A 17,315-nucleotide genomic window follows, 5' to 3' on the forward strand; every position below is an offset into this window, starting at 1 on the left:
CTGGAATAGGGTACCGATGAATAAAAGAAAAGTAATTCATACTAAGTAAAAGGTTTATGAGTGGGAGTGGGGAATGCACTGCAGGGGCGGAGTCAAGGATATCTAATTCCAAAGCAAGAGCCATGCAGATACTGGCCTTGAGACAGCACTGTGGACACTTCATGATGCTGTCATTTTCCCTACGGCAATAAAATGTCCTGAGTCTATAAGTCAAACTATTGTTCGCATATTCGTATACTTACTAGTCAGTGAAGGAGGAATCTATGACTTACAGGGAAATTAGAAATGGTGAGACCAAAAATCTTATGTCAGTGTTAGCTCAAGTACAGGCTGCAAGTTCGATTAGAAATAAAAGGAATGGAAGGCTATTCCCAAAGAGTTCTATATGAGAGCTAGACCCAACTCAGAAGAACTCCAGGGATTCCCTGGGCTTAAGGAATACCTCTCCTGTGATGAAGTGAGACAAGCCTGAGACTCCAGCAGGGTGGCAGCTAACATGGACATTCTGCTCTACACTTTGTTGAAAGGTGGTTTTGTATAATAATTGATGGAACTGGGTTCCATTTTATTATGGAAAGAAAATGAGATAGGAATACAGTGAAATTCAGCATACAAATTTGGCTTATTAAAATCTAATCAGATAAATTATTGACCTGGAGATGTATTTACTTGTTGACCTCAATGTGGATGAAGGTAGTTTACAGAGAATGTAACAGTACAGAATTTAAAGACATTTAAACAAATTAAAGCACAGATTTCATTTGATGCTGTGTGGTAGGGATGTAAGAATGGTATGCTTCTAATCTAGGCCAAGATTCAGATGTTTGAACTCAAAAACTTAGCAATGGCATTTTATGAGAAATGGTATAGAATTTGTAATTTGTTTTATCTGGAAAACATGCTAAGATATAGTCAAACTAGCTGGCAATCACTTATACTGGTTCTTGAGTTCAAGAATGTGAACTCGCCCTGGCCAGGTAGCTCAGTTGGTTAGAGCATCATCCAGGTACACCAAGGTTGCAGGTTTGATCCCCAGTCAGGGCACATACAAGAAGCAATCAAAGGACAAGTAGAACAACAAATCAATGTTTCTATAAATGAATGAATGAATGAATAGAATGTGAACTCTGTGACATGGGACCCCAGTTAGGATGACCTGTATTTGGCAGGTCCAAAAGCCCTGGGGTCCCAGTGGGCCTGCACAATGAGTCCTCTGATTCTTGGGAGACCTGGCAATATTGAGGGAAGACAGAAATTGTCCAATCTGCACCATCTGAATGAGGTGTAGTTTTGATATATTTTCCATGAAATTTGTGGATACTTGATTTGGTTATTCTGATATTCTTGATAAGTTATTTTTATTTTTAGAGCATATTTCTAGGAGTCCAATTGGTGCATCAGTAGATTCTTACAGGTGTAATATATAATGCATGGTAACTTCCAAAAACAGAATTTGGAATGGGCATATGTTGTTTTAGAGTTGCAAATTGCCTTCTCCTTCTCTGGCATCTGAGTCTCCCCAAAGAATCAACCTTCCTCAATGACTGGAGGAATGGTCAGTTAGTACCTAGACCTTTGATGAGGAAGAGGACTAAGGTTGGCGCCTTGGGGGCTTGTAGCTTGAAAACAACTAAGGTACTGGAGGATGTGATAAGCCTACCCTGAGAAAGGAAAAGGAGGGTAAGCAGTGTTGTAAGAGGAAGGCAATAATGGTAATAGTGAAGGTAATAATGGTAATCTATAATAATAAAAGTATAATATGCTAATTAGACTGGACATCCTTCTGGATGAAGCGGGGGCTGCGAGGGAAGCCCAGGTCCCGGGTGCCAGAGGGAAGCCGGAGGAAGGAAGGCCTACTTTTGCATGAACTTCGTGCATCGGGCCTCTAGTGTGTTAATAAATATACAAGGACCCATGAGGAAAAAGTGATAGTACAGGATTTTTAGTTACATCTAAGGGCAGCACTTCCCACTTTGTGTTAATATTTTCCTATTAAGTGTCGGGTCCTTCCATTATGAAACTAGTCACTATAGATCCTTAGTGTTCTCCTGGGGTGAAAGCCGAGTTTTGTTTCTTAGGTGGCCTATGCTATTGTGTCTGCCTGAGGCTGTAAGTGGGCATCACCTGGACATGGACACTCTGAGGTCAATTCCATGACCCATGTGCCTAGGTTCAAGAGAACAAATGCACTATTACTGGCCTTTCTGCACACACAAATCAGGCCATATCATACCTCACTTAAAACTATGCAGTGGCTGCCACTGCCCCCAGGATACAATCAGGTCCTGGAAGGCCCTTCAAGACAGGGACTAGCTTATCTTTCCTGTTCCCATTTTTCCATTCCAGCTCCCATCATACTCAACCCTCTGTGGTTCCATAGTTCCCTGTTCCCTCTCATCCTCTGCCTTTGTACACATTGCTATCCTTATGCCTATTATTTCCTTCCAACCCCTCCCACTTATCCATCAAGATTATTGCTATCATCCCTCAGATCTCAAACACTAAAACTTGCCCTAGCCCAGTGGTCGGCAAACTCATTAGTCAACAGAGCTAAATATCAACAGTACCACGATTGAAATTTCTTTTGAGAGCCAAATTTTTTAAACTTAAACTTCTTCTAACGCCACTTCTTCAAAATAGACTCGTCCAGGCCAAAAACCGACTTCTGCGCATGGGTCACGAAGTTTCAATTGCACTGTATGTGCTCGCCTGCACGTGGTATTTTGTGGAAGAGCCACACTCAAGGGGCCAAAGAGCCGCATGTGGCTCGCGAGGCGCGGTTTGACTCATTAGATAGAGCATCGGCCTGCGTCAGCCTGCAGACTGAAAGGTCCCAGGTTCGATTCCGGTCAAGGGCACATGCCTGGGTTGTGAGCTCGAACCCCAGTGTGGGGCATGCAGGAGGCAGCCAATCAATGATTCTCATCGATGTTTCTCTCTCCCTTCCTCTCTGAACTCAATAAAAATATATTAAAAAATATATAAACACTAAAACTTATTCTCTGACTTCCCCCAAGACTAGCACTTACTACAGCATGTAAAAATTGCCAGTTATTGATCTGTCACCCTTCCCATTCTAACCTCTCTGTACACCACCACTCCAGGGACACCATTTACATAATTATGGAGTTATAAAAGGTAGAGGTCCCAATTCTGACTGTAAGTTCTTTGAGGCAGACATTGTATTTTATTTACATTGTACAACTAGTACCCAGTAGAGGGCCTCACACATATTAGGTACAAAATGTATGATGACTGAATTATGATTTTATACATCCGGCATTAGTTTGGGGTTGCTTGGAGTGCTTCAATTAAAAAAAAAAAAAAAAAGGATTTTGCCCAGCCAGTGTAGCTCCGTGGTTGAGTGTTGACCCATGAATCAGGAGGTCTCAATTGGAATCCTGGTCAGGGCACAAGCCCGGATTTCGGGTTCCATCCCCAGTAGGGGGCGTGTAAGAGGCATAGATAGATGATTCTCTTGTCATTGATGTTTCTATCTCTCCCTCTCTCTTCCTCTCTCTGAAACCAGTAACATTTAAAAAGTAAAATAAAATAAAAACTTTAAAAAAAAAGTATTTAGCAGTATAGGAGAGAAAAACTCCAAAGTTTCAAACATAAAAAAAGAAAAGGTTGAGTGTTGCAGATTAGTTTTGTCAGGTAATAATTTGTAAAAGAGAAGACTGAACTGACTTTCAGAGCAACCCAATAGTTGGTGAGAAAAAGTACTTCTTTTATAAAAGAAAAAAAAGGGAAAAAGAATTAGGACATAACCATTTTGCAAGTTCTAATGTAAAAATAGATTTAGGCCATGATCAATAATGTTTGCCAAAGTTTTTACTTAACTCACTAGTCAATCTTTTTTTTTTTAAAAAAAATATTTTTTTGTTGATTTCAGAGAGAAAGGGAAAGGGAGGGAGAGAGAGAGAGAGAAACATCAATGATGAGAGAGAACCACTGATCGGCTGTGGGGATTGAGCCCATAACCCAGGCATGTGCCCTTGACCGGAATCAAACCCAGGACCCTTCAGTCCATAGGCTGACGCTCTATCCACTGAGCCAAACCGGCTAGGGCTCACTGGTCAATCTTAAGATCAGTAAGAGGAGAACAACTGATTATCATGTGTCTCCTGATGAGATGTCATAGGAAGCAAGAATGCCACGTATGAAATATTCTCTCGGAGGTTCAGGGGGAGCATGAATCTAATCAAGCCTCTAAATGTAATTATCATCTTTTAGAAAATCTGTGAATAGAAAAATATATTAAATAACAACAGGAGTCAATCAGTCAAAATCAGAATGTCGGAAATTCTATAGGCAGAGTAACCCAATTCCTTAAATAGATAACCATACTAGAAAAAAAAAAAAAAAGTGTGGTTGGGTGTAGGGAACTATTTTAAAGAGAATTAAGAATTATTAAGCAGCCGAAACCGGTTTGGCTCAGTGGATAGAGCGTCGGCCTGCGGACTCAAGGGTCCCAGGTTCGATTCCGGTCAAGGGCATGTGCCTTGGTTGCGGGCACATCCCCAGTGGGGGGTGTGCAGGAGGTGGCTGATCGATGTTTCTCTCTCATCGATGTTTCTGGCTCTCTGTCCCTCTCTCTTCCTCTCTGTAAAAAATCAATAAAATATATTTAAAAAAAAAAAAAGAATTATTAAGCAATGCAATGTATGGGCCTTGTTTGAATCCTAATTCAAACCAACCAACTATAAAAGATATACTATTCTCTCTATACCCTTTGAACACTTCCATAATAAAGATTTAAAAATAAACAAGGATAAAATAGATAAAGGAAGGCTATATAGTTGAGACATGTTCCAAAGCAATAACCAGGAGAAGGTAACTTAGGAAAGAACCAATGGACATGTGTGTTATATGCCACTGAATGAGCTCCAACTCCTAGTGAACATAGTGATGTTCAAGAGCCCTGCTCAGCTCCTGTAGACTCAGCCACGGCTTCTTTTATGGAGCCTGTCCAGTTCATGTTTGGTCTTCCTCTTATCCTGCTGCCTTCTATTTCCCAGCATTATTGTCTTTTCCAAAGAACCCTGCCTTCTCAAGATGTGCCCGAAGTAGGACAACTTCAGTTTTGTCATTTTTGCCTCCAGCAATGTTTCAGGCTTAATTTTCTCTAGCAACTACTTGTTCATCTTTCTAGTGGTCCAGGGTGTTCATAAGAGCTTTCCTCCACCACATTTCAAATGAATCCATTTTTTTCCTCTCAGCCTTCTTCACTGTCAAAGTTTTGCATCTGTATATAGTAACTGGGAATATGAGCCCGTGAGCGATCTTAGCCTTGGTCTCTAATGACACATCTTTGCTCTTAATGATCTTAAAATCCCTCTTTAATTTAGATGATGATTCTCATTCAATAAACCAGTGAACACATTTCTATATGACCAGTTGGTTCAGCTTGGTATCTTCTAGACATATGACCCTATCAAAAGGAACAATAATTTGCCCTAACCGGTTTGGCTCAGTGGATAGAGCATCGGCCTGCGGACTCAAAGGTCCCAAGTTCGATTCTGATCAAGGGCATGTACACCTTGGTTGTGGGCACATTCCCAGGAGATGTGCAGGAGGCAGCTGATTGGTTTCTCTCTCATCGATGTTTCTAACTCTCTATCCCTCTCCCTTCCTCTTTGTAAAAACAAAAATCAATAAAATATATATATATTTTTAAACGAACAATAATTTTGAAAAATGATTTGTCAGTACTTTTTTTTTGCTTAAGTACCACTTTATCCAAGGATGTTATTTTCTTTATAAAAATAAAAGCAAACTCACCTCATAGGCAGAAAAAAAAGGAGCAGATATTCATTAAGGCATGTGAATACAGAAAATTAAAACTGAGAATCTCACCTGTAATTGACCAAGTTCTCAATTCAGGAAACCCTACAACTCAGGCTCCTTTCTGAGCTTAAAGGAAGATATTCTATTCAAAGCTTCTGGGAAGTTGAAATTGGAGAATTTTTCAAATCCTCTGAACTAGATTCCCAATCACTCTCCACATTAGTTTCCACAGGAACAAAACAAGGGCAAGAGACCATTTACCTCTTGTGGGTTTACGGCAGTTAAGACAGAAACCTCATATGACTGCCTCCCTGACTGCATGGTCACCAAGTGACGTGTCACATCAGGCACTGAAGACAGGGGACGTGGGGATCCTTCAGCAAGCACCTCTGAAACAGCAGAAAAAAATGTTTCAACAAAAAGTGAATCCACAGATACCTACCTGCCTTATCAAGCCTCTTAAGAATTTTAAAACTGTTCCCTGAAAAACTGAATCCCATGTTCCTGTATTTCTTACAAATTAATTCTTATCTAAAAATCATTATCAATGAATTTGGAAAGTACCATATTACAAAAGGGGAATGGGAAGAAAAGGCAAAAAATCTTGATATAGGAGCTGACCAGTTTTTAATATGCCGATTTAGAGTAATATGGCTTTATCACTGTTAACTGGATTAACACTGTGTAGGAAACAGGACAAAAGCTGCTTAGGCAGGCAAATCAGGAAACCAGAGGCGATCCTTAAAGCAGCCACCAATGATACAAAGAGCACAATGTGTGCAAGTCAAGAACTTAAACCTAGCTTCACTTCAAAGCTCCTACTTTGTGTCCCTTCCTCCCTTACGACTTTCTTCCTTCAGGCTGGCAAAGTACCTCCATGCAATTCCTGTGCCTCATCCTTCAGTTAGCCACTGGTATCATTCATGAAACAGAGGAGAGGTAAATAAAGAGCACACACTAAGGCCTTGTCGGCTCCATGGAGAAGTTACACAGAAATGGTCACGTATGCCCCAAATAGACTGAGTACGATATGAATAACTAAAACACAGATCTCAGACTTACTCAATGTTCATTAGTGATATCACTATGAAGATCTTTTGGAAATAGTTTATGCATAAACCACTTAGCCCTCAAATTTCAGTTTAGTTTAGTGGCTTTTTTAAACTTACACTGCTCTTCCTTACTATACCATATAATTTAACATTTGTTTATTACTGTCTTCTGTTTCCCACGTGTTAAGTTTTGACTTCTCAACTAGATTTAAGGTCCCTGTCTTCTACTTTTTAATCTTTCCCATGGTGCCAGGCATAGAGTAGGCACTGAATAAATGCATGCTGACCTCACCTGTTACGTTTTTCAGAGAAGAGGGCCTGGCCTGTGTAACTTGGGTGAAATTTCTACACCAGAGAGAAGCATATGTTTCCTAGAGAGCCCTTTCTTTTCTCCTGAAGATATGGCTTTTGATGGTATGGAGAAATTGCTTTATATCTCCTCTGTAAAACCTGGTTATGTTCTGTTTAAATGTTTTAAAAGTTAAGTTCTTCCATAACTGCAATAGGAAAAATAGAAATAGTTGGGCTAGGATGCTAGGATTATGGATAATCTTCTTCTTAAAAATTTTTTCTCTTTATTCTATTGTTACATCATCTTTTCAATTAATTTTTTTTTAAGTACACTTACCCATCCCAGAGACAAAGAACACAAATGCTACTCAATCATACCACAGCTACTCACAAGAAATGAAATTAAAACCTCCATTTTGGAGGCAATCCCATTCCTTAGTCTCTAGTGGCAGCCCACTTTCCCCAAATAAAGGAGAGCTGAAATTCTTACCATCATCAACTCCTAGGATAGAATTGGTATTTGGTAGGTTCAAGGACTCTCCACCAAGGCTGGGCTGGGGATTCACAGACACCAGGTTTTTACTGGGTACTGAAGTCTCTTCAAGCAAACTACTGCCCATTAGTGGCTCAGCTGCACAGAGAATAGGATGTGAGAGATATACAGCAGTCAAGGCTGCTCCTGGTCCCCATTCTTTCACAGGAAGCTTGCCTTTTCTTTCTAAAAATTAACCTGCATTTTGGATACCACCTCCTATTTCACCTACTTTTGAAAGCAAGAATAAGCCTACAAGGAAAGGGTTCAGCCTTATGAATAAACACCCTGGCTTGTGAGCTGGATAATTAGCTTATAAAATAGGATGAATGCCCTTAAAGGAGCGTTTGGAGTGAAAGAACTGGTTAAGGAAAGACATGGAAAAGGAATAATAACAAAAAGTATCGAATTTATGTTAAAAAGGGAGTCATGACTGATAAGTAAAATATGCTTAAACTCTTGCCATACAGAAATCTTTATCATAGTGATACTCAAATACTGGTTCATGGATCAGCACTAGTTACCATCCAACTCACTCAGGGAACTTTCAAAACTACAGATTCTGGGATTTTACTCCCAAACAACCTCACTTACCAGGTTTAGTTTAGTTTAGGGGAAGGAGTAGATAATATGAATATACTGTATATATTTTAAAAGCTTGTGGCTCAGTGTTTGAGTGTCAACCTGTGAACCAGAAGGCTGCCAATTCGATTCCCAGTCAGGGCACATACCTGGGTTGCAGGCTTGATCCCTAGTAGGGGGCATGCAGGAGGCAGCCCATCAATTAATTCTTTCTCAGCATTGATGTTTCTCTCTCTCTCTCCCCCTCTCCCTTCCTCTCTGAAATCAATAAAAATATATGTATTTTTTTAAAAGCTTGCAAAGGGTTTTACTGTATAGCTATGTTTGGAAACCACTAGCCCTCCAAATGAGACCAGGTCTCTACCCAAAACAGAATCAGAAAATTTCCCGATGACCAGGCATGCCAGTTATTTGGCCAGAAGAAACAGCGCCCCACCAAACCCTGTCTCCTCACCAGTTTGCTCCTGCTCTTGACTCCCAGCTGTTCCCATCTGCAAGTGATGCTTTCTCATGTGCACGTTCCTGCTCCCACTTTGAGAGAAGGTCTTCCCACAGACTTGACACTGATGAGGCTTCTCTCCTGGAACAGGGATCAGTTTAAGACAGGGGAGCCAAAACGACAAGAAAATGGACTCAAGGCCTAGATGGAGAAGCCCAGAGAAGGTTAAATTACATAAGAGGCTGCTCCTTCTCCCACTTCTCACCTTCCCCAGCCTCTCAACCTTCAGTAAGAAGGCAGGAAAAGTACCCCAGGAAGACTTAGCATCCTCACTGTTCCCAGCCCCCAGTCCTTTCCAGACCCATTGTTCTGTTGCCTTCATAAAACATCTTTGCTATAAGGTCATGGCAGCCACACAGAATATTTACTTCCCTTTTCACATACAGGCTTCCACAGATCTCTAGGATATGTACCATCCTCAAGGATTCCAACCCTGGGTTCACAATAGCCCCTTATCCACTTTCCGCCACCACTCTCCTCGTCTTCAACATTCACCCTGGTGGTTCTGAACAACGGTGGGCGTACCTGAGTGAACCACCAAATGTTTTCGGAGGCTAGAATACTCAGCAAAGGAACGGCCACATCCTTGGGCTTCACAAAGGAAAGGCTTCTCTCCTAGAAACAGAAAATGAGATAAAGACTCAGTCTTCTGGTGAACTCTCTCTCACTCTCTTTTCCCACCAACTGTTTTCTGTTTCCAATGACTTAATCTGATTTCTTTAATTCAGGCTATACAATTTCAACTGGGCTATCTAGCAAATGTCACCTCTCAATGTTCTGCTCGTATACAGCCCACCAGACTGCCATGCCCTTTTCTCCCTCCTGGCTCAAGAGCTGACCCTCAACTGCACTGACCTACCTTCTTTAGTGACCATACCCCTCTGAGGACATCAAGATTAACAGTATGTAATACATGCCGCTAGGATTTTAAACTTATATACCAATTCTCTTTAAGAATCAGTTTCTAGATCCATTAAAAAACAGATTTTTAAAGTTATAAAGTAGATATTATATATTTTCATTTTATAAAGAAAACAAAAACATGTTTAGGCAAAGTACACAAAAAATCTATAAAATATGTTAAAAGTAGATATCCTCATAGTGGTATTATAGATGACTTATTTTCTTTCCGCTTTTCTGTAAATTTTTTCTACAATATTACTTAGTTATTTAAAAATCAAACATGCATGGTAAAAACTGAGCTTACTCTGTGGACTAACTGGCAGTACTGTGAACATCCTGGTTTTGATATTGTACTATGACTGTATAAGATATCACTTTCTGGGGAAGTGGAAGAAGCACACACAGAACTCCTTGTACTATTTTTGCAATTTCCTGTAAGTCTATAATTTTTTCAAAATAGAAAGTGAAAAAAATCAGATGTAGTCTCTATCCTCTAAGGGTCACAGACTAGTGTGAGAGAGAGAAATGTATTTATAAATAACATCAATATTAATTCTTGTACAAAAAGGGCTATAAGCATTTGGAGAGGGAAGAGACTCTGATTGTGATAATTTTTTTAAAGAAGCTGAATTTAAGCTGGTCTTAAAAGATGACAAGGATGGAAGGAAATTCTAGGCACAAGGAATAGCATTAAGCAGAGCCTTGAAACTGAGCGTGCCCGGGGCAAGTTCAGAAAACAGCAAGTGTGAAATAAGAAATACATACATTGGTCTCTGCCCCTGGTTCTCCACACAGAGCTCCTACAATTCTTATAAATAAGGGGTCTAGGAGACTCCTGTTCTATCATTTAGTCTTTAATCCCAGTTGCTGATGCAGGTTTCCTAACACCCTTGTAAATTCCTTAAGCGATAGAGCACTAGGAGCATCTTTTGTTCTAATATTTGGGTTTGATCTTGGTTTCCGACACAGAGTCCCTAAATCCCTTGGAATTTCCTGGGTAACAATGTCTTTTGTTCAAAGGAAGTGACTCTTTTTTTTTTTAAATATATTTTATTGATTTTTTACAGAGAGGAAGAGAGAGGGATAGAAAGCTAGAAACATCGATGAGAAACATCGACCAACTGCCTACTGCACGCCCCCTACCGGGGATGTGCCCGCAACCAATGTACATGCCCTGGACCGGAATCGAACCTGGGACCTTTCAGTCCGCAGACCCAAACCGGTTTCGGCAAAAGTGACTCTTTGTGGGCTTCTGGTTGGACCATGCCATGATTAGAAAGTTGGGATTTTCAGCCTATGTGATGGAGCCTCCATAAAATCCCAAAAGCACATGGTTCAGAGAGCTTCTGGGTTGGTGAACACATCTACATGCTGAGAGGGTGACACATCCCAACTGCACAAGGACAGAACCTCCTGTGCTTGGGACCCTTCTAGACCTCGACCTATATTCTCTCTGTCTGGCTGTTTGTCTGTTTCCTTTAGCATATCCTTTATTATATAATAAATTGATAAACATGTTTCCCTGAGTTTTGTGAGCTATCTCACAAATAATCAAATCTGAAAATCTGAGGATCATGAAAACTTGATTTGTAGCCAAGGCGGAGAGGAGTTATGAGCAGTCTACTACTTGCTGCTGGCATCAGAGGTAGGGTGGAAGCAGTCTGTGGGTCTGAGCCCTTAACCTGTGAGGTCTGACCTATCTCCCTCCAAGTAGGGCACCCAGCTGGTGTTGCAGAGAATTGCTTGGTGTGGGGAAAAACCCACACATTTGGTGTCAGAGTGCTGTGAGTGTGGTGGTGTGAGAATAAAGGAGAAACATAAGAATGAGTTTCTCCTACTCAGCAAGTAAGGATGGCATAGTGATAACACTGGAGTTGGCCTTGAAGGAGGAAGTGCCACTGCTCTAGATTATCCTGTTCTTTCAGACTGCACCACACAGTTTCACGTGGTGTTTTTCTTTTTTTGTTTGTTTTTGTTATTTCTCATATGAGGATATTTTCCATTGATTCTTAGGGAGAGTGTAAGAGAGAGGGAAAGACAGAGAAAAACATCGATTCGTTGCCTCCTGCACAAGCCCCAACCAGAAGCCTGAGCCTGCAACTAAGGTATGTGCCCTTGACCGGAATTGAACCCGGGACCCTTTGGTCCACAGCGGACGCTCTATTCACTGAGCCAAACTGGCTAGGACCACACAGCTTTATGTTTATGACATTCCTGTGGACTGCAACTTTTTTGAAAGCATATTTGTGTACTTACACCTACCCCAGAATGCTAGGTACTCAAAAAGTTGTTGACTGAACAAAATACTGAACAATATCTTATATATATATATATATGTGTATGTGTGTGTGTGTGTGTGTGTGTGTGTGTGTATGATACAAAAATATGAATAGATGTCAGAAAAACTGAAAATTCTAGTAATAAATAAGATTAAATGTTTAATGAGATGAACTAATAACCTTAAAATAGAGGATTTAGAAAACAGAATCTAGTAGTATGAATCTCTGAATCAAGCTGGCCTAGGAAATAGATACAGCCTCCCTATTTGGACACTGAGAGGGTGGTGATTTTGTGGAGATAAAGTACAAAGGAGAAGAGGAGGCTTAAAAGGCAATGTTGCATTATGGTTAAAGCATGAGTTACTTGATCCTGAGTTCAAATCCTGACACTACCACTTATTAGTATGGGGAAGATATTTAACCTCTCCAAGAATTACTTTTGTTTGTTTGTTTTTTTTAATCATCACCAGAGGATATGTTTATTGATTTGAGAGAGAGAGAAAGGGAGAGATTGGTTGCCTACCCTAAGTGCCCTGACCATAGATCAAACCCGCAACCTGGGTATGTGCCCTGTCCAGAAATCAAATCAAACCAGCAACCTTTTTGGTGTATGGAACAATGCTCAAACCAACTGGGCCACCCAACTGGGGCTCCAAGAATCAGTTTTTTATCTATAAAATGAACATAATACAATCTCAAAAGATTATTTTGAGGATTAAATGAGATAACACAAGTATTCAGTATAGTGCCTGGCATAGTAAGCTCTCCTGGTAAGCCACTAAAATTGGCAGCTCTGCCATTTCCTAGCTGCATAATGTTAGGCAAGTTATGTAATTCTCTAATCTTCTGTTTCTTCATCAATAAATACAGTGTGTAATGAATAAAGTTACCTTGAAAATTAAATAAGATACACATATATACACACACACATATGTGCTTGGCACATATTAAATTACCTCAATAAATACTAACTTCTATTATTATATTAATTTTTTAAAGATTTTTTTATTGATTTTTAGAGAGAGAGAAGAAGGAAGAGAAAGAAACATCAATATGAGAGCGAAACATCAATTGGCTGCCTCCTGCACACCCCCTACTGGGGATTGAGCCCAGATCCCAGGCATGTGCCCTGACCAGGAATCAACCAGCAACCTTTCAGTCAGTGCACGGATGACGATCAACCAACTGAGCCACACCAGCCAGGTATATTATATTAATTATTGAGACCTGGATCTGTGAGTCATCCTAGGAGAAGTGACTGAATTAAGGCCTGGGAATGCGATGAGAGAGCACACTGAGTGAAAATGAAAGAAGCTGGAAATTCTGATATTGGTGAACAACTGGAAGATTAACAAGGGAGAGCTAGTAAAAATCAGAATAAAGAGAGAAAATCAGGTCATTCTCTGAAGTAAAAGAAAGCATTTTAAGATGTTCGGTTTTACGAAAAGCTACAAAGAAGGTGAGTAGCACAAGGCTGAAGTCACTGTACTTAACAATAAGGCATGGTGAACTCTACTTCTTTCCTAATCTATTCAGCTACATGTTTATCTTAGTTGTTGTTTTTTAAAAATATATATTTTATTGATTTTTTTACAGAGAGGAAGGGAGAGGGATAGTTAGAAACATCGATGAGAGAGAAACATCCATCAGCTGCCTCCTGCACACCCCCTACGGGGGATATGCCTGCAACCAAGGTACATGCCCTTGACCGGAATCGAACCTGGGACTCTTCAGTCCATTGAGCCAAACGGGTTAGGGCAGTTTTTTTGTTTTGTTGGTTTTTTTTTTAATTCAAACTGCTTTCTTGGAGCAAGTATAGTTTCCATTTTCAAGAAAGAGCTGAGAACAGAGCTATTCTGCCCTAAAACACAGCCAATGGTAATGTCAATCTAGAGGGGATCACACCTGGAACAAATGTGGCTTCAGCTTGTACTTTTTAAATGCCCTTTAACTGTACCTGCTGTCATTTTAATCATGCAAGAATGAACAAGGAAGAGACAAAGGAAGTGGCAAGAAAGTAGAGAAGAGTTACACATCCTGAGGCAGTGGTCTGAGTTCAGTGAGTAAGCTCTGATCTGGCAAGAGACTTACCACATGCTGGGCAAGTGGCTTGGAAAGTCACCCTATCCCCTTATATCTCCTTCTCAGAATGAGAGCCAGGGTATCTTTATTTTTCCGCTTTGATATGAACATGTTGTTTGACACAGAACAAGTTATTTCTCTATTCTGTTTCTCATGCTGTGAGGCCCTAACAAGCAAGCAAGCTCCTCAAAGTCAGGGATTATATCTTTGCCTTTGTATTTCCCCCATCTTACCCCATTCAGTGCCTAGAACAGGCTCTGTAAGGTTTCTGTGACTCAATATTCATGCCCAAATTACAGTTGTGTAATGTTCAAAGATATCTGGAAAGACTTATTTTGTCCATTTCTCATCATATCATTGCTGTCAGAGGTTTTATATTCCTTTCTACACTTTAGGCTCCTAGAGGCAGAAATTAACACTGTTTCTCACACACAGGTGAAAGCTCAAGAAATGTTACTGAATGAATTGCAGAGTGCCATGAGGAATCTGAAAAAAAGAAATTCCATTTTCATAGTTCTAGCAACAACCTTAGACCTTCGCCTCTATTTCCACCTCAGAGCCTTTCCTAAGGATACGCAAGCAAGCATTAAGCCAAACAGTTGTCCATGGGAAGGTTAGGGTTGCACACACCTGTGTGGATCCTCAGGTGGTTCTTCAGATTCCCAGCTGTAGTGAACTGCTTACCACAGCTAGACTCGGGGCACATAAAGGGCTTCTCTCCATTGTGGGTCCTCATGTGCACCTTCAGCCTCTGCAGCACATAGAAACTTTTCCCACAACCTTCTGCAGGGCAGATGAAGGAGCGGTCATTTCTGAAAAAACAAACAAAAACGCATGAGCAACCAACCATACTTAAAAATGCTTATTGTTAGAGAGGACAAGTCAAAGCTCCAATTGACTCTGAAGGCAGATAGTAAATCTCAAACCTGGATATACTGAAGTTCCCTGACGTTTGTTAACACTACAGATGCCCAGGCCCTTCTTCTCAAAATACGGATTTCATAGGTTTAGGGGGGGCCCAAGATTATGCATTATTCTTTTTAAGTTCTCCAAGAAGTTATATTTACAGTGAGATTTGAGAACTCTTGCTGCAGTTCATTTAGATGCCAAATGTCTTATTAAATATTTGCCAAGAATGAGATAAATGAGACGATGATGATCTTTCTACTAAAGAACAAAGGACATCTTAACCACAGATGAGTGGCAGCCCTTGCTTTCCTTTAATTTATCAATTGGGGCTACAAGTTCCTCTGGAAACATCAATGTCTTTGGCTCCAAGTATGGAGTCTCAGCTTTGCTCACCGATGAGTTTTGAGGTGGTACTTAAAGTGAGCTGGCCACACAAATGTCCGGTCACAGCCTTCAACTGTACACTTGAGCTTCTTTTCCACTTGAGGAAGGGGCCCAGATTCTTTGGGTTGCCCATCACCAGAACCAAGGTGGACGTTTTCTCCTATAAGAGAGTCACAGATTTGTAATCCAGGAAAAAACCCTGCTCAGATAGTTTGGTTCAAACAAGGCTCCTATATTTCATTCCTAGTCATCAATTATCAAATACTTATCTTAATCTTCCCCAACTCTTTGTATCCATTTAACAAAGGAAGTGAGAGTGTTTCAGAGAACTACCAAAGCCATCATGCTTTGTTGCACAGACTAGGCCTCTTGGCAAATGTAAGAAATGTCAAAAATGGTTTTATATCAAAAAGCAGAGTTAAACCTACTTTGTATTACACAGATTGGTGAGAAGGCAGATATATCAACACCCAGAGTGGAGTGCTACAAAAGATGACTTAAAGTCGTAGGTAACAAACTTGTATTTTAAGGAGGAACAGCCATTCTGGCTTAGTTCTAGGCTTATGGTAGTTAATTTCTTTTGTAGATGGCCATTCTTTTTTTTTTTTTTTTAATATATTTTATTGATTTTTTTACAGAGAGGAAGGGAGAGGGATAGAGAGTTAGAAACATCGATGAGAGAAAAACATCGATCAGCTGCCTCCTGCACACTCCCTACTGGGTATGTGCCTGCAACCAAGGTACATGCCCATGACCAGAATCGAACCTGGGACCCTTGAGTCCGCAGGCCGACGCTCTATCCACTGAGCCAAACCGGTGAGGGCTATGGCCATTCTTATATTTCAATCTTCTGAAGTCAATTTGGCTATTCCTATCATTCTACAGAGTAAGAGCCACCTTCTAATTTTCTGTACCACTCCTTTTCAGTTATAAAATATTTAACCAGTTAACTGCCACGCGTCCAAAAGGAAAATCATCCCCACACACCAAATATTTTGAATTTAATTTAAAAAATCAATTTGCCATGAATATTATAAAAATAAATATATTACAATTCGGGTGTTCTTTAATATTTTCAGCTGAAAATTCTTTTTCTTTTTCTTTTTTAAATATATTTTTATTGATTTTTTACAGAGAGGAAGGGGAGAGGGATAGAGAGCCAGAAACATCGATGAGAAAGAAACATTGATCAGCTGCCTCCTGCACACCCCCTACTGGGGATATGCCCACAACCAAGGTACATGCCCTTGACCGGAATCGAACCCGGGACCCTTTAGTCCGAAGTCCAACGCTCTATCCACTGAGCCAGACCGGTTAGGGCGAGCTGAAAATTCTTACGAAAAATGATTTTAAAGTTGGTCAGGGCTGCCACTTAGGGAAAACATTTTTTTTTAATAGACTCACGTGGCATGTGGGGAAGGTCCGCCGCTTGCATCTACAGATGCTTATGGCGTACAATGGGTTAAGAATGCAAAAACTCAGCAGATTTTAAAATTTCTAACCACACTGTAGAAAATGAGAGATAATATCTACTGAAGTTTTTTGTTCAACAGAATAAAAGGAGGGGAGGAGAGAAGCACACATTGCAGTACCTCCTTAAATTTAAATAAATCAGTTAATTAAAAAGTATTTATATTCCAAAGTAGCAGGTGGTGCTCCTTTCCTTCCATTTTCTTTCAGACATAGTTGGACATCAATTGAGAAAAACATTCATGTAATTCTGCTGTAGGCATAAAGACTTCATCTTTCCACTCATACATACCTTAGAAAGATAAGAGTTGGGTACATATGTTGTTCCTATCACACTCCCTGGAACCTGACAGTTGATCAAAGGCAGTGTCTGTCCCATCAATTGATATTCTCTTCCTGCCCTACATTCGCCTTCCTATACTGCATCAATGCTAGTCATAAAACTAATTGCTCCAAGGTCAAAGTAAAAGCTAAGATGCCTTCTGCTAGTTAATATTAACTTTCTCTTTTAAAACACAGTTTTTAAAATTTGTTTAATTGAA

General features: G+C 40.2%; 1 protein-coding gene across 3 annotated transcripts in view; it reads right to left on the reverse strand.

Moving 5' to 3' along the window:
- Nucleotides 1–17,315, reverse strand: part of ZNF410 (zinc finger protein 410) — a 39,081-nt gene that overhangs the window by 623 nt on the left and 21,143 nt on the right. For 2 of the 3 annotated variants that reach the window (XM_054715928.1, XM_008138848.3), the window contains exons 6-11: nucleotides 15,313–15,463; nucleotides 14,641–14,822; nucleotides 9,272–9,361; nucleotides 8,702–8,827; nucleotides 7,624–7,764; nucleotides 6,052–6,179 (exon numbers count right to left, since the gene is read on the reverse strand). In XM_054715928.1, coding sequence (XP_054571903.1) covers nucleotides 6,052–6,179; nucleotides 7,624–7,764; nucleotides 8,702–8,827; nucleotides 9,272–9,361; nucleotides 14,641–14,822; nucleotides 15,313–15,463 — 818 coding nt within the window. The remainder of the gene's footprint in view (nucleotides 1–6,051; nucleotides 6,180–7,623; nucleotides 7,765–8,701; nucleotides 8,828–9,271; nucleotides 9,362–14,640; nucleotides 14,823–15,312; nucleotides 15,464–17,315) is intronic. The other variant, XM_028141399.2, reaches the window with a different exon arrangement.

Source organism: Eptesicus fuscus, chromosome 5 (genome assembly GCF_027574615.1).
Source record: "Eptesicus fuscus isolate TK198812 chromosome 5, DD_ASM_mEF_20220401, whole genome shotgun sequence".
Classification (NCBI taxonomy): Eukaryota; Metazoa; Chordata; class Mammalia; order Chiroptera; family Vespertilionidae; genus Eptesicus; species Eptesicus fuscus.